The sequence below is a fragment of the Hemitrygon akajei genome, chromosome 14 (assembly GCF_048418815.1).
Source record: "Hemitrygon akajei chromosome 14, sHemAka1.3, whole genome shotgun sequence".
NCBI lineage: Eukaryota > Metazoa > Chordata > Chondrichthyes > Myliobatiformes > Dasyatidae > Hemitrygon > Hemitrygon akajei.
In genome coordinates, this window is record NC_133137.1 from 48,661,115 (window position 1) to 48,682,833 (window position 21,719).

A 21,719-nucleotide genomic window follows, 5' to 3' on the forward strand; every position below is an offset into this window, starting at 1 on the left:
AGGGCCATCAATCCCTTAAAGTTGCCACACAAGTTGATAGGATATATGGTATGTTGATCTTCATTAGTTGGGAGATTGAGTTAAAGAGCCATGAGGAAATGTTGCAAATCTATAAAACCCTGGTTAGACAACACTTGGGAGGATTGTGTACACTTCTGATTGTTTCATTATAGAAACAATGTGAAGTTTTACCGAGGAATGCAGAATTTTACCAGGATGTTGCATGGATTAGGGATTAGGGATTAGGGAAGAGGCATGTTTTGAGGAAAGGTCAAGTTAGCTAGGGTTTTTCTCTCTGGAGCAAAGGAGAATGAGAGGTAACTTGATACAGGTGTATAAGATGATAAGAGGCATAGATTGAGTGGAAAGCCAGGGTGGAAATGACTAATATAAGGAGGCATAATTTTGGGGTGATTGGAGGAAAGTACGGGGTGGCCAGAGGCAGGCACAATGAAGATTTTAAAAAATGGAAGGCTTAGATTGATCCTTAGTTTAAAAGGTTCGCACACCATTGTGGGCCAACTATATGTTGTTACGTTCTATGTTCAGCACTTTCAATAAAGTACATCCATAAAGTATTTATGAGACTAAAACCATACAAAATTTCTACCATTTTAAATGCTTTCATATAATTCTCAATGAGGCAACCCACTAACAACTATCCACCCTAAACAGCATGACGTAGGATTTATATTCTAAGTTCCCTGGGGAAGGGCTTGAACTTTGTCTTCTAGAGTCCACTATCTAATTGAGCAGCTGATGGGAAAGGTCCGAAAGATAATGAACAAAATGCAATCTTTTAATTTCCACATATTAATGCACCACTCAGAACCACTAAAGTCCAATAAAAGATTAAGTGCACGAAAGCTACAAGGTAAATCTGTTTTTTTACTTCATTTCACCATCTAACTAGACTTCAAGTGCAGACTGCATGAGGGCTATTTTCTCTACAGGTTGTCAAAGCTCACACAATCCACTCTTAAAAATTAAGAGACAAATGAAATTCTGCAGATGATGGAAATCTTAAGCAACTACTAGAGGAGCTCAGCAAGTCAGGCAACATCTATGGAGGGAAATAAACAGTTGATGTTTTGGACCATGACCTTTCATCTAGACCCTCTCTAGTTCTGATGAAAGGGCTCAGCACAAAACATCAGCTGTTTATTTCCCTCCATAGGTGCTGCTGACTTCCTCCAACCTTGTGTTGCTTAAGTGATTTTATGATTTAAAATGATTTTAAATTTAGCTAGTGCTTATAAATATCAAACTCTCAGTACTTCATAACTACATTATATCCAACTCAAAGTATTAGATTTGACCATTCTCAGTAGTCCAGAGCCTTGGCACTACAGTCCAAACTCAAGAGTCATTAAGAGTGAAATGACAAGAGCTAAACTTCTTCAAATTAATAGGAATTGGACTGGTGAGTTACAAATCTCATTCTTGCTGCATGAATTTGATAGGTGGTGCCAATCCAGCCCGAGGTCATAATTCGTCTTCGTGCAGTTGAACAAATGTTTATTGAAAATAATGATCAATGACAAAACTAAGTTGCTCTGTTTCTTTATCTTGGTCACTTCACCTTCCACATAAGATGTTAAGCCGGCAAATGTCACTCACTATGGAAGTTAATCTTTATTTTTTATTAAATTCTTTGCCAGGGAATTTAGAAGACAATTGAGAGTGCAGGTACTGACATAACAGTTATATTATAACAGCCTCTGGGAAATATTAGTAGAACTCTCTGCTAGAGCTGAGTTTCTACAGCAAGCAGCATCCCACACTCCTGAAATGCCAGTACCAAATTACAGTTTTAATCATTCTAGCAGCAGACAGTTTAAGGGGAGATATCATACTCTGCTCCAATGCCTGTATTTCAATTGTATTCTATTAATCCATCAGCGTTAAGGAGAAGATCCCATCAATATAACAAAGTTCCTAGACATCAGAAATGTTTTATTAAAAATTTGAGTGATGGGTGGAAATACAAGCTGCTCCTTCTCCCTATTGCCACCCTCTCTAAAACATGGCAAACACCCAGTCCATTACTAAAACAAAGAGGTGGGAGAACTTTGAAGGTGAAACCATTCACACAGCCTCTCAGCACAACAAAGCCAGGTGATGTTCGTGGTCAATAATCGTCCCCACGGCTCACAACTTCTTTACACGTTGGGCGAAGTAAGATTGTGTGTTCAAACTGTGCTGTGTATGAGCCTTTGATGTCACACAGTGGAGGGTATGGATCTACTATCCCCAGATCACACAGGTTCTTCAAGGCCATGAGGTATTTGCTCTCACCCAAACGGTCTAGCCATCGACGGCAAAAGGCAAGTGTCCCAAAGTTCTCATTGATAACATTCAGGAGGTGCTTTGCTCGTGGAAGTCTGAACAACAAAAAGACATCAAATCAATTCAGAATCACTGGACAAAACTGAAACAATTGTTCAGCATCAAGCTATAAATCACTCAGCAGATCACTCAACAAATTAACAGCAGAGATCACCAGCCAGGACTTCAAACTCTTCATTGTCAAGTTCAAAGCTTTCTCTTTACAGAACAATCTGAGATATAGGTGAAAATAGACTAGTTTTAATACTGTTATTCCCTCACCTCCAAAATTTCCACTTAAATTCCTATCTTGCTGAAAATTAAACTGCCATAAAACCAACGTTATCGGGGATTTCTGAAATGTTTTTTAAGCATTTTTTTTTACATCAAGATTTGTGTTGAACTGTGATAACTTTCAGTTCATTATTTGTGATAATACAAAATGATCTAACAAGCACAACTGTAATAACATGGATGAAGTTATTAGCTTTCACCCATGTTCTTGCACCTTATTAACAGCCCCTTCCAAAGCCCATTGAAGTATCTAATTATTGGAGAATTCAGAAGTGATTAAGTCATTGGTCTCAGCCAGTCAGCTGGAGTGGATAGAAGCTGGAGGTCAAATTGAATGCTTAAAATTCCAGTCATTTGCAGTGGCTGACTAATTTTGAGCAAGTTGTGCTGATTTATATATCAAATCAGATGAACGTGCTCATACTTTTAACGTTTAATGATAAATCACCAGTTGACTGTTACTGCACAACCAACATTGCTAGATCAATTCTACACAAACCAACAGAAAAATGAAAGACTTAAGGTAAATGTCAATGGCCTGATATCTAATTACAGTTCCATTTGATACAAGGATTTTGTTTCTGGAAGTCAATTAACCATGTTCAGAAATTAATTTTGTCTGTTAACACCAAAATTTAACAGCTGAGGATCCCTGCAACAGCGAACCTGTGATCACTGTCTCGTAGGACAATGTCGGACCATCTTTCAAGAGAGTGAGCTTGCAAGGTGACAGGTCTCGGTGGGATACCTGGTAGGGCTTTGAAAGCCTATGCCAAACAAATGGCATAAGTGTTCAAAGACATTTTCAATCTCTCATTGCTACTATTGGAAGTTCCCACTTGCTTCAAAAGGGCAACAATCATACCTGTGCCCACAAGCGGCAGGGTGAGCTGCCTCAACACTATCGTGCAGTAGCACTCACATCTACAGTGATGAAGTGCTTTGACAGGTTGGTTATGGCTAGAACGAACTCCCTTCTCAGCAAGGACCTGGAACCACTGCAATTTACCTATTGCCGCAGTACAGCAGATGCGATCTCATTGACTCCTCATACAGCCTTGGTTTACCTGGACAACACTAATACTTATTGTTTATTGGCTGTTGTTTATTGACTACAGCTTAGTGTTTAATACTATCATTCCAGTCAGACGTGCTGTCCTACTTAGGTGGAGAGTTGCTGCCCCGCCCACTCAGAAGGGTCAGAAATGGAAAGAGTGAACAATTTCAAGTTCATCTCTAAGGGTCTATCCTGGGCCCAACATATCAATACAATTACAAAGAAGGCAAGACAGCAGCGGATGCTGCCCGACCTGCTGAGTTCATCCAGCTTTTGTACATGTTGACAGCAGCTATATTTCATTAGGAGTTTAAGGAGTTTTGGTATGCAAATTTCTACAGATTTACCGTGGAGAACATTGTAACTGGCTTCATCACTGTTTGCATGTACATCCTAATTGGGTGCATGGCCGGGGGGGGGGGGGAGAGACACTGCACAAGATCAAAATAAGCTGCAGGAAGTTCTATCATAAGCCTCCCCAGCCTCCAAGGAGGACAATGTCCTCAAGGAGTTATGTCTATATACAGTATATTTACTTACTGTAATTCACAGCTTTTATGTATTGCAATGGATTGCTGCCGCATAACAATACATTTCATGACATATGCCAGTGATATTAGAACCGATTCTGATTAACAGATTTACCTTATTGGTACATGGCCAACATCAAAGTTCTTCATATAATGTGAACAGTCCATGTCATCGTGAACAACTCCTTTCCCTGTGCTCCCAAAAGTCTCTATTGCATATACTTCTCCTTCCTAAGTGAATAAAAACATAAAATAACCAAAATTTAAATCTCAATGACTGCAGTCAAATGACACCAAGTTACATGCATGCACACTGCACAGCCATGTTTTTTTCTGTTCTTTCTCTCTGTCCAGCTTTCTTTGCTTTCGCTGTGCCGAGCCGCCGTAAACCTCAATTTAGAGCTCTGCTGGACCTGTCTCCTTCTCAGGAGTGCTTCATTCGCAATTTGGAGAACGTAATTTGAAGAAGCCAGCATCCAGGAAGCAAAAGAACGCCGCTGGGGAGAATCAACAGAACAAGAATTGTGCTAGTTTCCATATTAACAAACTTGTAGCCTCGGTGCTGACCTGTGTTTCCGTATTGTCGATTTTGGGTTTTGGATTACTCCCTTAAATTTGGTTACCCTGAATCACTTCTGTAAATAGAACAGCCTGTGCCTGCCTTCTTTTCCCATCACAAACACACAACACTAAGGGTGGACTTGTTTTTATGTTGCTTCCCCAACACCCCTAGACTAGAGCCTACAAGGCTTCTCCAACACCCCACAATGTATGAATTCCAACCATGTGGACATTACTTATTTCAATTTGCACATCTTGAACCATCAGTTTATAGGTATTTTAGGTGGGAGTTCTTCTGCCCACTCACCACCACACTTGGCCCCCTGTTATAATGTGGCAGTAGAATCTAACAGCCTTTTCCAGCATATGCTTCAGTCTATGCGATACCCTAGAAGGAATGGGGTTCTATCTCATATAAGTAAATTTGAGCTGGTGTTTTCTTAAAGTACCCAGGTCTCCCAGTAAACCTGGAAACAGAGCAAGCCTGTGCACCCTTATGCACCCTTCTAATGCTATTGTTTGGGAGATACAAAAAGATTTGGTTTTAATTTGGCAAAATAGATGAAATTCTTTCAATTTCATATGGCTATCAAGGAACGCCTTGAGGTTGTCCATGAGTGATAACCCACAGAAACCATCAGATGATACTTGTATGAAGCTTAAATACCGTTTTAAGAGCTTTACCAATGATTAAGTTGTTATTTTAAGATAAATACTTAACATTCTAAACCTAAACATGTTGATTTCTTGATGTTTAATGCTGGCTCTGCTTAACAGTCCATGGCTTTCTTGTACAGTTAGTTTGACTGTGACAAAACAGTTACACTCCTAAAAAGCGCCACATCATAGAAAGTAGCATTATAGGTTGTAGTAACAAAGGACAGATTTAAACAGGTTTTCCCAATGCAGCCTGTGTGATTCAAGTAGTGCTTCCTAAACCATCAATCACATAACAAATTCACATTATGGAAACTCACATTATAGCTGAACTACCTGTAATGCCTTAATAATGGTTTGTTTCCATGATTCTCACGATGACAGACATTAGGTTAGTCTATAGTTCCCTACTTTCTTAAACAATGCTGTTATATTTGCTGTTCTTATATTTGTAAATCCTCTGACTTCTTCAGAACTAGGGAATCTTGATAAATGATAACTATTGCAGCAGTCACTTTCATTAAAACCCTGGACTTCAATCTATCGGTCCCAAGGATTTATTTACCTTCAGTTTCCTAGTACTGTATACTATTGATGTAGTTCTTTCTTTTTATTTTTCATCCAACCTTGTACACCCTTATTAATCTGCTATTGCTGGGAGGGTTTTGAGCCAAAGTAACAAAAAAGCAACAGTGCCAGTTTCACTCTAAAACCAAAGTCTCCTGCCATTCTCATGTGATGACAGACTATTCAGCCCACTGAGTCCATGTCTGCACTCTGAACAACTTATTTCAATGGAACATTCCATTTCCCTTTTCAATGAAAAATCACATTTTCCCGACAACCTATTCCAGCAGTTGGTACCATAACTCCAGGCTGCCCACCAACACATGGGTTGGATTGTTCTGCAAGGTTCTTAAGCCCACTTACCTAAATATAAAATAACCTTAAGGTGTTATGGGGGTAACTGTAATCAGATGATTACCAACTTAATCTAGTATGCTGAGAAAATGAAGGAAGAATGAAACTTGAACTTCACCTCCATTCTGGTTGCTTCACCACCTTTGACAATTGGAACTGTTTTCCCTGCATGTATTCTGTATTGTCCAATAGAATGTCCATTTAGGTTACGGATTGGTTTTACTGTTAAGATTAAAAAAAAGTGAGAATGAACTTCAGAAGATGACAGTCTAAAGTAGAAAATCTTTGAAAGGGCAACGCGATACACCTTTGAAAACAATACATTGGCCAAACATTCAGAACATTTCAAAGTATTGAGAGTTGCTGAAGGATGATTGCAGGGTTGACACCTGCTCTAGTACAGTTGAAGGATTCAACTTTCCTCAATGCCACCGATTAGATGGTGGGAAAAAGGGTTTCTATGCCATTCTAAATACTCAGCCAATTTAACATAAGTAAAACCAAGATGCTGGAAATCAGCACGTCAGGAAGCGTCTGTGGAGAGAAGAACAGCATTAACATTTCAGGCTGGTGAACTTTCATGAGATCTGGGAATAATTTGAGAGAAATAGGTGTAATGATGCAGAGAAATAAAAGATACATTTGGTGCTGTGGGGACAGGAGTGAGAGAAAATGATGAAGGTAGGCTAGAAGGCAGGTAACGATGTTTTAAGAAAAAAAGGCCAGTGGGTACCTATTAAGATAGTATGACCATAACATATTGGAGCAGAATTCTGCCATTCAGCCCATCGAATCTGCTTCATTATTCAATCATGGCTTTTTTAAAAACTGATCTGCTGCCTTCTCCTCATAACCCTTAACCCCTTTACCAATCATGAACCTATCAATTTCCAGCTTAAATACGCCATTGATTTTGCCACCAACAGCCTTCTGTGGCAACAAATTCCACATTCACCTGCATACTTTGAAGTCTCATGTGAAGATCCCATGGGAAATGGAAGAGTGGATCAAAAGAGGAACAGTTTTGTAACGAGGAAGAGGAGGATGGGGAAGACATCACATTGAAGATGTTGGCAACTGCTGAAATCTGTTGGGATGGAAGGCAAATATGAAAGGTCTGAGAGCAGGATGAGGAGACAAGGCGGGAAGAGCAGCAAATGGAGTTTGTGGCCTTGACAAAGCAGATGGCATCTAACGTTGAGGAGAAAGGCATTGGAAGGCAGCAGAGAGAAACGAGAGTTTGGAAAACAGGAGAATGGAATGGAATCCTTACAGAATGGGAGGAAGCAGGCAGATAGCCGTTTGTTAGTGGGCTTGTAGTGAATATAAAAATGAAAAGGAGAGTCCAAGGAAGGGAAGTATCAAAAAGTCAAACAGCCTAACACAGACAGTGACCTAATTGCAAACACTGTCTATGTGGAGTATGCAGATTCTCCATGATCATACGAATTTCTTCCACATGCTCCAGTTTCCTTCTGCATCTCAAAAATGTGTGGGCTGGTAATAACTGGGCACTATAAATTAATATGTTGGTGAATGGTAGAATCTGGGTGTAGGGGGTTGAGTTCATGGAGTGTGCAAGTTGCAGTAAGGCAAGAATAGATAGCCTGGGGCAGTTTTAGTCAAATGAGATGCTGGAGATACCTCTGCTTACTACAGATGAGACAGGCTGGACTGATCTGTACTCAAGCCAAGTTCAGGCGATCTGTACTCAAGCCAGACGAGTGAGGCCTTTGCAGTGAGACTTCTCCAGAAAGGCCTCTGAGGTGTAGCGTCTCTTTACAATGGGGTGCCAGAGACATAACAGATAAATGTAACTGAGGATGTGAAACATACCCAAAACTAAGGCTCTATTGTCTTCACTAACTTCAAAATATGATTAGTTGGCTTTTCAATGTTTCGGTTGACTTTAACACCTCTATTGTAAATAGTGATTGATCTTACAAGTAAGGAATTCGAATATAAACCAATTCTGTATAAAAATAGCAGTTTTCTGTTCAAGCGTGGGTGACAAGGGCTCATGCTGTTCTCCTTATGCACAAGTAAAACTAAGACAATGCTTGAGTCAAGAGTGTGCATGTTATTATCAGCAACAAGTCACTTCAGAAGTATAAGAACCAAATGGCAGGATGAGTATTAAAAAAAAGTACTTGATGGTCAACACAGACTCAGTGGGCTAGAAGTACATGCTGGACCTCTCCACAACTCTACACTCAAACCATATATTTAACCAATACCTTGGTATGTTTTGCCATCAATTTCTACTTCATAGGATTCCATGACTTCCTGAATGGATTCCCCAATGTCACACAGGCGAACATCAATTCCTGCATTCTAAAATAAAATCATTCAGATTAATGGCAGATAAAAGCATCAGATTTCTATCAGATACAATGCTTGAATGGCTCAAGCTGTTTCAGAGAAGCTTGGCTACAGATTCCTGGCACAATCTAGTTTCCATAACAACTCCACCAATAACAGAATATCATTTGGGGGGTAAACCTACATCTGCTGGAAATCTGAAATAAAATCTGAAATGCTGGAAACAGTAAACATGTCAGGTGACATGTGTATGGAACCTTCCAATGCAAGCTCCTGACCCAAAATATTGACAATTCCTTCCCTTCCATCCCCTACAGAGCTTCAAGACCTAATCCCCTATCTGAGTTCCTCTAACAGTTGGTTTCTGCTTCATATTCAAACATCTGTGGATTCTCTCCATCTGTGGAATGTCTGATATTGAAAGATATAGGGATTATGCAAGAAAGTAACCCTAAAGTAAAAGATTGTCCATGAACAATAGAGCAAGCGGAGGTTTGTTTTCACCTTTATTTCTTAGGTCCTATTTTCCAAATGGAGACTGTAAACTGTCTTTTTGATTTCTCATCACTTCACTAATGAAGCTTGCCAATTATCTCCACAAAATAGGGGATTTTCCTTTCTGGGATTTGCACATGGTCTACATATCCTCAGGAGTATGGAGAAGGACAAGGGGAGGATTTCCTGCCTTTAATCCATCAAATAGCCAAGGCAGGTTGATAGATAAAAGACTTTAAAAGATTGGTCTGTGGAAAATATTTGCAGCATAGAAACACAAAATAGAGGAGCAGAAAGAGGTCATTCAGCTCATTAGATCTGCTCCAGCATTCAGTGCAATCATGTTGACCATCTTTATCATTTGTTCCCCTTCAAGAATTAAACTATCTACTCCCTATACTATATATAATAATAGCCTCCAATTCCTGTGATAGAGAATTCCACAAATTCATTACCCTTTGAATGAAAATAATTTTTTTTCTGCTGGGGACTGGGTGACTTCTTGATCTTGACTCTCCAGCCACTGGGAACATACTCTATCTTATCTGTCTAAACCCATCTGATTTATAAATCACTTACCTTGATACCAGTATTAGTGGCATCTCTAACAGCTTCTATAAGCTTGTCATATTTGGGGTTAAAAGCAACTGTGAAAGCGCAGTCAATAATATGGCCTGTTAAAGAGAATGGTCAAATTAAGCATTTAGCAAAATCAAATTGCAGGAAACTCAAACATTTCAGAAAGACCAGGTAAAAGAAAACCAGACCAACCATTGATGTGGGTTCCAAAATCAATTTTGCACACATCATCATACTGTAATACAGTTGGGTCTCCTGCATTCGGTGTGTAGTGGGCTGCACAGTTGTTCAGTGAGCAGCCTGTTGGAAACGCCAACCCAGCATTCAGTCCATCTTCTTTGATCAACTTCCGGGAGCAATCTTCGAGCTTTTCACTGTAAAAACGAAAGCTTGCCATTAATATCATCTTCTGGTCTGCAAAAGATGTGCTACCCAACTTTGCAATGAATTATTAGTAGCTGGGCAAATTCAGGTTGAAAGATGTAAAGAAAAATATTGTGAGTTATCCAGAAGATCAAAGAGCCCAACAGATCTACTGTTCACCTAGTATGTTCTAATTTTGTCTGAATTTTAGGACTTTTTTTCTATTTAAATTGAAGGATAACAGTGTGAAGTGTACATTAAAAATAAATAAAATGATTTTATAATGTTGTTTGCAGAGCCAGTCAAAAAGCAAACAAAAGTCAGCTGCAGAAACCTACACCTGGCTTCCAGTGAACAGCCAGTCAAGCATATTTTACGTCAACCTGATAACTTTTTGTTCCACTATCATTTCAATCAAAATTTAAAGTGTAATCTAAACTGACAGTTTTTAGTTTAGGAAACAGAAGGGCATGGTAATGTAGTAATAAAGCTAATGAATTAGTAACCAGAGCATGAACTATTGTTCCACATACACAATACCAACCCTAGATATCTGTGTGCCAAACCAGTATCAGAAGCAGAATCAGATTTAATATCACCAGCATGTTGTGAAATTTAATAACTTTGCGATACATAACATAGAAATAAAACTGAATTACAGTAATTATCATGTATATTAATAGCTAATTTAAAATAAGTAGTGCAAAAACAAATAAAAGCATTGAGGTAGTGTTCATGGGTTCAATGCCCATTTAGAAGGAACTGCAGAGGAGAAGAAGCTGTTCCTGAGTGTGTGCCATGAACAATGATCATGAAACTAATAAACAGATGTCACAAATATGCTTCAAGAAAGGAAATCTTTGGGGTTAAATTCAAATCTTCCCAGAGTGGCAGGATATGTAAATTCAAATCTGTAACAACCTAATATGGTCTCCAAAAAACATCTACCTTTCTTGGTCTGCTTGCCGCTGCAGACCCACATTTGACTCAGCACCACCCTCTGTGGTGGTCTAGCAGCCAAAGCTTTGGGACTAATTAGGAATGAACAGCTCATACTAGCCCTATCAGCAGGTTCACAATGCTTGAACAAATCAGCTATACCCATGGCTTATCAACAAGTTTAAATGTTATGACATTTTACTCACCAGATCTCTATCATGGTCATTCCCGGCTTGAGCCAGCTCCTAACGTATTTTCGAACTTGTCTGTGAGCCTCAGCTGCTTGTCGAAAATCATTCCAGATCTCCTCGCTGGCCTGATTTAACGCCTTCTTCTGCTCGCTGGTCATGCGCCATGCAGAAGTACGCCTTAATGTTAGAAGTGAGAGGAACGAAGGTTATCAATCTCACAAAGTCAAGAAATACTAAGAGGCAAGTCTAAGAGAACTTCTAAATCCTTATAAAAATAAACAAGTTGCTTCCAATATACTTGTATAGATCTTATGAATCAATACACAAGTTTCCTGAGTACTGCTCATTACCCCAAGTATGAGTTGGAATGTTCAATGCTTATCCTCATTTCTCTTAAACACAGAAGAAATACAATGTATTCCACAGATCGCTGAACAAATTCTGTATTGAGCAAGAAAAACACATCAAAATAATGTTAAGAATATCCACTTCAGATACTAAATTTCCATATTACAATATAGTTGCCCAAATCCAAAGCATCTCTTTGGTCTCTATGGCCTCATGGGTTTATCTCAGTAACGTGTTCAGGTACATACAGTATGGCTTACTTGCTCTGCTGCAAATACAATTAAACACAATGAAGGTCCAATGATGATGATAATGCACCCAAGTCGACTATTTGTCCACTCAACAACACATTCTTTCCCATTTTGGTAAGTGATTCAATCTTCAAACAGGAACGTGTTTCAAAGGCTCAATGTTGGAGTGGTTTTCTGACAGATGGTGTCTACACCTCTAAATTTTGATGGCCAAGGTTTACCCAAGAAGTGATAGTCAGAGCCAGAATAAGCACTACTTGTCAATTATAAAGAAAAACCCAACCTCAGAATCTGCTGTATCCACAACAGTATCCTGTGTTTGTCATTAAGCAGCTATTTACAATTTGTTTCGAGAATATTTAAAAATTGTTTTAGGGATGTGGAGCTTTATTTTTCAACACAATGAGTAATCTTAAAATGAGCAATCTTAAAATGAGCATTTCCTTAACACATTGTTTCTGAAAGCTCTTCGATAACTGATAGACGTTCTGATGACCAAGAGGCCAGCACCATATCATTACAGCTAGCGATGAGCTCATTTATGTGACGGTCCTTGGAGTGAACTAGTGACTCAAGTCTGATTGCAGGGTGTGGAACAGAAGGTAGAACAACCACTGAGTACATCACAGTGCATTTACCTAAAACAGTGAGGCACTAGATTATTACACACAAGGAGTAATTTGTCTAGTCAAATCCATCCCCTCTCATCCTGATTCTCTCACAGTAGCACCGCAGATAGTGCTGCTGCTTCAGGTCTTGGACCAGAATTCAATCCCGTGACTGTACAAGATTCTTTCCACATCCCAAAGGCATGCTACTTGATAGATTGATGGTATACTGTAAATTACATCTTTTTTAGGAGAGAGATAAGAAAAGTCAGAGAAGTTGATTGGCATGCGAGAGAGACTAGGTTACAGAGTCACAGAAGAAAAGAATGAGCTGGCATATTCAATTCAATAAGCCATCAGAAAATAAGTACTACAGTCCCCACCACACTGTGACTTTCCTTTTTTCCATTTGCAAGAACCTGAGTACCTAGTATTGATCAATTTTTGAGTTAATTAACCCTTTTATGAGCTTCTTTCACTGATTTAAACCAGCATTCTTTTGTCCTATTTTTACAAATGTTTAAGGAAGTGGATTTTGGATTTACATTTGCATGTCCTTTATTCTTGTTCTGGGAATTAGATGTCAACAGCAGTAACAATTAGCTGGTTTAAAACAAAACCTCCAAGCATGAGTGACCACTAGAATCTCAAATATTTGAGAGTAGATTTCTTTGGAAATAGGGTACTTAAAGGAAATTCACATTTTAAAAATGTTTATGGCTGGAGAGTAAGGAAAACACTGAAGGAGATTTAATTGTATATAACATGTGATACTTGGGAATGCAGAACACAAGTATTGTAAATAACCAAGCCTTATATACAATAATTAACATCCATCATGATGGCCTTCAAAAATAGTAAAAAAAGTGGTGCTATTGAAATAATCAATACAATATACTAACGCAAAAGATCAAGGTCCAGCTGTTTACTTGCACTTAGTAGTGAAGATGTGGCAACCTCCACGGAACAATAAATATCAAAAGGCTATTAAAAGGATATCAGAAGGCAATTACCACCCAGGAAGCAGAAAATGTGCTTGGATTAAGAACTTACCCATCCTGTAATGGTGGATATTCACATTCTTGTCCTTTAAGATATACACCAGAAGGAAACAACTCACAAATGGGAATGGAAGGAGGATCAGTCTGAACTTTTGCTGTCATTGATAAAAGCATTGAGGACAAGGATTAGTGGCTATAACAAACACCGAATAATAGTAAAGTCCATCATTTAATTAGATTTTAGCCAATGTGTGTCACTCCAATGCCTACATTACCTCTGCACACATACAATCCCAAAATAAAAGTTGATTTCAGTTTTGAAATTTTGAATTGAGCCTCAGCTGCCGTTTGAGAAGAGAGCTCCAAATATCTATTGTGCTCTGCAGGAGATACAACCCCACATGCTGCAAACAGTTACAACCTCAGCCATCTCCATCACGGGAACTAGCCTCTCCAGTATCGAGGACACCTTCAAAAAGTTTTGCCTCAAAAAGGTGGCATCCATAATTAGGACCCCATTACCCAGGACAGGCTCTATTTTCACCACTACCATCAAAGTGGTGGTATAGGAGCCTGAAGACACACACTCAACATTTCAGCTTCTTCCTCTCCGCCATTATGAATGGACAATGAACTCATGAACACTACCTCACTATCTTCCCTTTCTTTGAATTAATTTTTTGTTGTACTGATTGCAACTTGTAGCTTGATTATGTATTGCAATGGATTGCTGCCGCAAAACAGCAATCTTACGATATATGCCAAAGATATTAAACTTGATTCTGACATGAAATATCTTAGTTCACATTTTACGTTTCTATACTTTGTATTTCCACTCCCCTCCCACCCTTGAGATTTAACGTTGAGAGTGACATGGAAACAAAGGCTAAGAGTAACACTCCGGAAACTCAGTAATTATCCACGGTGTACTTAAGCAGGTTCTAAATACATTGGACTCTGGTTAATTGAGACACTCCAGCCCAATACATTTTGGCCCAATTAAGCGGCTTCCCAAATTAGCCTAAGTTTTATGGAGACAGTTAAAAAGGTATTAAAAAAGACAAACTGACAAATTATGTATTTAAATGAAATCAGAACAAATTAGAATGCAATCATTACTACTACAGGACTATAAAACTGTACTAGCTTCCTAATAGTTATCGTATCGGAGCAGAATTCTACCATTCAGCCCATCGAGCCTGCTTCATTATTCAATCATGGCTTTTTTTTCCAAAGTGTACATTGGCACATTCTTTTGATTGGCCGTAAATGAACAAAATCAGCTCAGACATCTAGTACAGATAATGGACTGCCTTCATACAAAGCTGTTGATGATTGCATCCTCTTAATCTTCACTTTCCTTGTAACATTGAAGATGATTGCTGATACCTTCAAATTATTTGTAGTTCCTAACTTGTAGTAGTACAATCATTTCATTTTCACTGGCTGTCCATTCTGGCATCTCCAAGCCTGAATGCTTGAAACTACAGTGAGCAAAACAGTTCTGAATTGTCTTGATGCTTTTTTCTCGCCAAGTATCAATGATAAAAATCACTGCTTTTTGAACATAAAAAGCAACTGATACTACTTAAGAACTTCACTTTTAAGTATGGTATAATGGTCCAGCATCCACACAAGTGCATGTGCCTTATGCTAGTCAGAAACTATTCAGCAAGTCTCCTGTCCCAATTAAGCAGCATAGTGTTCCAAATAAACAATTGGGAATCCCAGATATTTGATTAGATTTTTCCTGTCCCTAATAAGCAATGCCTCAATTAATTAAGAGCCTAATTAACTGGAATCCACTCTTATCTATTTGGGTAATTTCACCATCTCTACCAGTTCTTCTGTAGGAAAACAGAAGTAGCAATGCGAGTTAACTATACATCTTACCAAGGGCAAGGAATTACTTAGCAGGTTATAGAATAAAACTGCAGCTTAAAAAACATGGGCTTCTCATTTAATATGATGCTATCCTTTTGGAGTTAATACATCCAATTCAAATATAACTTATTTTAACATACACTGACAGCGTGCATTTAAATAGTACCTTTGACACAAAACTACACAGTACTCTTTAGACAGACGGATGCCTAGCTAGAGTTTTACACATTAGTAAGATCAAAACATGGTCACAAATGTCAGTTTTAGGAAGAACTTAAAGAAATTAGAAATTGGGTGACAGCACTGCACAAGACCTGAAATAATCTTGGACATCAAGCATCTTGGACAGGAAATAGTGTGGAAATCCAAGGAAAACTAGAAGTAATTTAAAAGCAAGGGTGACCTTTTTAGAATTGATTAAAAGCTGGGGATTCAGTGTTATGACAGTGATAAGAAAGATTTGACACAGAACAGGGTTGGACCATAGTTCTGGCATACTACCAAAATTTACCCAAGATTACAGATACGGTTTTTAGCAGTCATTTTTAATCAGAGTCAAGGTAACTATCCTGCAGCATTGAATTGAATTCACTTTATTACTTACATCCCTCATATATATGAGAAAAAAAAATCTTTGTTTTGTCTCCGTCTAAATGTGAAATATGCAAATTATAGTAATTTGTAATAAACAGTATGTACAACAGGACAATCAATATAACAGAAATACAATGGTATCAGCGTGAATTAATCAGTCTGACAGCCTGGTGGAAGAGGCTGTCCCGGAGCCAGTTGGTCCTTTTGCAAGCATTTAAATGTTTGCAATAAATGTTTGCTTTGCTTCAGCAGAAAGGTTCTGTCAACCTGCCCATGTGCTGCTTAAGTCTGATATGAACCAGAACGGAACTGCTTAGCAAACTCCACAGATACGTCCATCTGAAAACAGCCTGGGTGTACATTGCAATGACTGGATCACAAAGTAATTATGAATTTTAACAAGTTTTTAAACTGTGACAAAATAGTTAGTTTTAACTTTTTCTACAAAGTTGGAACAACTCTTGTGGGAAAAGACACAAATCAGAACAATACTTGGCTGAACTAGGCCATTTTCAGTATCTACCCTCCAAGGGATCAGTCCTTTCCCTATATACACACCCTCATAATTTAAACCATGGTTTTAAGTCACTAGAAACTCCTGTTCAACGAGAAGCTCTCATTTAAAATTTCCAGGCAATTTTCTAATAAATAAGCATTGCCCAGTTACTATTGCACAAACTTTCCATTTGGAGTTGAACTTTTGAACCACCTGTATGACCCGGCATTTTTGTGGCATGAATTGAAATCCTGAAGGTGCAGGACAATTGCAGCATGGCACGTATGGGCCAAATTGAGGTGACGGGGTCCATGCCCAAGAGCAGGGAACTAGCTAGTTTTTTGGCTATTTCTAGAGCAGACTTGGAGGTGATTCAAAGCGTCAGAACTGAGGCAAGGCAGAATCAAGGGGCTCAAGAGTAAGGAACAAGCCATTAGCGCCAGACCAGCTTGAAAATGTTCGGGTGTCGGGGCCAGAGGCAAGGGACAGGTCAGTGTTCAGCTTGCTACTAGGCAAAGTTTACTCATCTGTGCCAAATTGAGGGTGTGGCCTGCAATTAACAGACACCTGGATTAGCTGTGATTGGCCGTGTGGTTGTGAACTCCTTTTCATGAACTTCAGTTCTGAATGTTATTTGCTTAGCTTTATTGTTTGCACAATTTTGGATTTTTTTCCTGCACTTTAAGAGTGCTTGACAGTCTTTTCTTGATGGGTTCTATTGGGTTTCTTTGTTTTGTGACTGCCTGTAAGGAGGTGAATGTCAAGGTTGTATATAGTACACATACTATGATAATAAATGCTTTTTGAACTTTGGTTAAGGTTGAGCTCAAAACTGCATAGATAACACGTAATTCAGTCCTACCAAAGTTTTACATTAGTAAAATTCGATAATGAATGGATTGCTTTGATCTTGTCTGCAAGTTGGAAAAATATAAAACTGATATGGTATCATACCTCAAAATTATGATGAATGACATCAAAAACATGCTAGACTAATAAAGGCAATTACTAGAGAGAGGGATGGAAGAGGGAACTAGCTTTGAATGCTTAAGAATAAATGCAAATACATACATCTATCTTTTCAACTTAGTAACATTATAGGAGCTTGATCTCATGCAAGGGGTGTCAGAGTCAGGATTCATAATCCAGCGATAGTCAATACATTGACCTTTATATTTCATGTCTCATCATAAAATGTTTGACACCAGGAAAGCAACTTCATACCCATCAGATCAGATAGGATTTCTTAAGAGAAAACAAAATCTAAAGGACACCTGAGATTTTTTTTAAACTATGGAAGATTTTTACAAAATGTACTTCCACTTATCAGAGCTGAACAAAATTTAGATGCTAACACTCACATTGTCACTCTAAAATCAAAAAGATATTGCAGAAGAAATCTCCGCACCCAAAGGTTACCACAAGCAGTTAATGGCATTGATGTATTTATGAGATACACAAACTGAAAATGTTTGAGATAAGAAAAAAAAACAAACTGAAATAATATTGTGTTGAAAGCTAATCAAATTAAGTTTTGACAAATGATCTCAACCTGAAATCCAAACACAAACAAGAGAAAATCTGCAGATGCTGGAAATCCAAGCCACACACACAAAATGCTAGAGGAACTCAGCAGGCCAGGCAGTATCTATGGAAAAAGAGCACAGCCGACGTTTTGGGCTGAGACCCTCCGGCAGAAATTTTTAACTCTACCCCTCATCTGTTCTTTTCTCCAGTCCTATTGAAGGCTCTTGGCCAGAAACGTTTACTGTACTCTTTTCCACAGATGCTACCTGGCTTGCTGAGCTCCTTCCACATTTTGTGTGTTGCTTCAACCTGAAATGTTAATTCTGTTTCTCTTTCCACAGACTGACGTGTTCTGCAATTTAAGTGTGCAGCCAATGCAGTTTTGTTTTTCACATACCAGGCAAAGGAGAAGAGTGGATTTTTCAAGTTAGATAAAGGGAGTAGAGCATTATGCATGGCCTGCTCAGATAAAATGGACTTTGCACTGTATGTGCAATGTATATCTTATCCAGCTGATATTACTGCTGCAGCAACATGTCAGATTCACCAAAAATCCACTTACGTCCTTTCTTCTTTTTCTTCTTTTTCTTTTTCTTGGCCGTGGAACTTTCACCTTCACCATCTCCCTCTGTTGGGTAAATTAACAGGCGCACTCCACTTTAGAGTAATGTATTAAACAAGCAATTACAGTTAAGTTCCTTTTCTTCCACAGCTTACTTGCCTTCTTCACCTTCTTCGTCTTTCTCCTTGTCTTCAAGCATCTGCTTTTCCAGCTGTTTTGTTGCATCATCAACTCCCACAGATTCCTTTTCATATTCATTTTGGCCTCCTTCAAAAAAGCAAATTTTGTAGTTATAGTACAACATAGATGCAGTCCCTTCAGCCCATCGTGCCTATGCCAATCACCATGCATATCTATAGCACAGTCATTCCGTATGCCTCTATGCTCTACTTTGTTACGAGCTTGAGGAGATTTGGTAAAGACTCAAATTTTTCTTATATAAAAGCAGGATCATAAAATGCAGGGGGCAAAAGTTGAGGAATCTTAGCAAGGAAAACACTGCTGAATTGTGGAATGATGCTAGGAAATCTCCAGTGGACCCTGACATCAAGTTTGGGAGTTCCCATGTAGTCCTGAACCTGTTGCCACTTACAAAGTGCAAATGCTGGCACTTTACAGAAAATGCAAGGCTTAAGAAGAAATTTAAGATGTTTCATTGTTTGGAAACAGGTTTCAGTAAACCATTTTAAAAATTTCAATGCTTACTGCAGTTCCATGATGAGAATGAACTAGAACTTCAGTGAGTTACAATTTCAGATCATGTCCCATATAAAATACAGTAATCTATAACAACAATAACCCCTTTTAGAGTTTGAAGTAGGGCAGAAAAAATGTACTGGTTTATAATTTCATAGAATCTTATACTTTGCAGATTTTATGCCCTTAAACAAAAGCACTCAATATTCTGAATAACACTCTAAAATCCTACTAGGAAAATACAATTAAAAACACTAAGCTTCATAACAACCATCTTTATCAGTGATATCAACTGTACTTCATTGAATAGAGATGTAGTTCACTTTCCTTGAAAGCTAAAATATGCTAGGCTTATATCTACTTGAGAGACAATGACAGACAAAATTGAGAGGCATGGGAAGGGTATTAAGAGCATATTTCCTCTTGCAAGTAAATCTAGACATGCATATTCCCAGATAAAGGCAAATGAGGCATCTTTGGTAATTCCTCCTAAAATGGCATCCTTAACAGAGACGGATTACTATTATTGCAGCGGTAGGTGAGCATTTGATGAAGCTGGGATGAAAGGTTACTGTGGGTAAAGGGGAGTAGTAAATGACACAACCATCTCATTAAATGACTGAAGCTTGGAGGGGGGGTCACATCTGCTTTAAAATTGAATGATTGTAATATTGCAGCAAACTAAACTGGTTGGCACAAACTTGGCTTTTGAATCTGAAATCTTCCAACCATATAAGGAAGTGAGTACAGCAGACTATGAAAGTCCTATCTTATTCTTTCCCAAGTCTCCAATGCAACAAAAATTGCTCTTACCACTTCTACAAGGAGAGGAAAATTGTATTAAGTATTTAATGGTCTGTTTAGTCAATCTGCAATACAATTTGTTCAGAAGAGAAAGTAAAGGAAGTAATTAATGGTGTACTTAGATATATATGTAAACTGCAGTGCCTTTTCTATTCACCCTGTTGCAAATGACTCACTTCGATTGGCTTTTTTCTATTATAGAATTCCAACATCTACATAAGCAATTTCATTTTTGTTCAGCTTTATTGACATTTTTAAAGCTCTCTTCAAAAGTACCAAGCCTGTAAAACCGACCCTGCCATATCTGAACGTGGTTTCTGAACATGAAATTGATTCTGTCAGCTTTAAAGCAACCTAGCACATACACTACAATTTTTAACAACTGAAAAAGATTAGATGAAATAAGGGTTTTAGTTATAAATCTTTTTAACAGAGACGTACTCTGAAAATCGCAGTAAATGGTCAGTAGTGTAAAAACGAGTGCTTTCAGCTTATTCCATCTTTTACTTAATACCTACAACACAAACAAGAGGCCCAGCTGGGCCGAGGCAATATTCACGCACTACGAACCTTCAACCACCCCGCCCATCTAAACTTATATAATGTTTAAGAACGTTTCTACTTTTCTCAAAATAGCTCCCACGTCGTAAAGCTCCTTATTAGTGGCAACTTCCACATTTAAGGGGTGGGTGGATTGAAAAGACGAGACGAGACGGGAAGGAAAGGAGGGGAAGCGCTGTGAGTGTGTACTAAGGTAGGATTTCATATACTAGGCACAGAAGCGTAAGGACACTACGGCTATAGGGCCCACTGCGACAACAGGGACAGCGCAAAGTGCCGCCCGGCTCCGAGTGCCTCACATGCCGGCAGGGCCTACACCCCTCCCGCACCATGCCTTACCACTCTTGCCCTTCTTTTTCTTCTTCTTTTTCTTTTTGATGCTTTCCTCAGCCACCTCGTCGTCCTTCTCCAACGGGCCGCCGTTCACTAAGTGCTGAGCTTCGGCCACCTTCTGGCCTCCTCCCTCCCCGCCTCCTCCACTCTCAACCTTCGCCGCCTGTTCCGCCATGATGGGGTGGAGAGCCAGAGCGCAAGCGTGGGCGTCGTGACGTAACAGCCACGTGGGCTTGGGGCTGACGTCACCCGGGCAGAGGCAGCCCGGGATCCAGCGGGGTGCAGATGGCAACTGGGTGGGCGACAACTGGCCGCAGCTCCCAGCCTGCAGAGACAATAAACACGCGGTTGGTGCAGCGCTTGGTATGCAAGGAGGATAAGGGCCAGTTTAATGGTGGGGGCAGGAGGCAGGAGATGTAGGGACTTCGAGAGGTGGCAGAGTTGGAGGTTGATACAGGAAAAGTACATTTGAATTTGACCGATTTATAGGCCTGTATTACTTTCACCCAATAGTACTGCTAAATATGCAATGAATGGCCATCCCGAGGTACCTTCTATCCCGGAGATACATTCTGTCACAGATTCCGTGTTTCACTACATTCAACGCAGAGGCACAAGTGGTTGTAGAAGCCGTCATCTAAATCAACAAGCTAGACGCTGGAAAAACTCAGCAGAACAGGCAACACCTGTGGAATGACATGACCATTCATCTGGACTTCGAATATTGGTTACATTCAATTCTGTTTTGGAGACATTAAGAAATTCCTCAGCACAATGGAGAAAGCAAACATTACAGGCCTTACTAAAGCCCAGGTTG

General features: G+C 39.1%; 1 protein-coding gene across 1 annotated transcript; it reads right to left on the minus strand.

Moving 5' to 3' along the window:
* Positions 1-1,616: 1,616 nt before the first annotated feature.
* Positions 1,617-21,115, minus strand: metap2a (methionyl aminopeptidase 2a). Its single transcript, XM_073065983.1, has 11 exons — positions 20,909-21,115; positions 18,668-18,775; positions 18,509-18,574; positions 13,498-13,600; positions 11,253-11,414; positions 9,937-10,118; positions 9,745-9,839; positions 8,586-8,682; positions 6,467-6,570; positions 4,325-4,440; positions 1,617-2,384 (listed from the first exon to the last, which is right to left on the minus strand). Exons 1-11 carry the CDS (start codon positions 21,075-21,077, stop codon positions 2,132-2,134), a joined length of 1,455 nt encoding a protein of 484 aa, XP_072922084.1. The 5' UTR covers positions 21,078-21,115; the 3' UTR covers positions 1,617-2,131.
* Between the last annotated feature and the right edge of the window lie 604 nt (positions 21,116-21,719).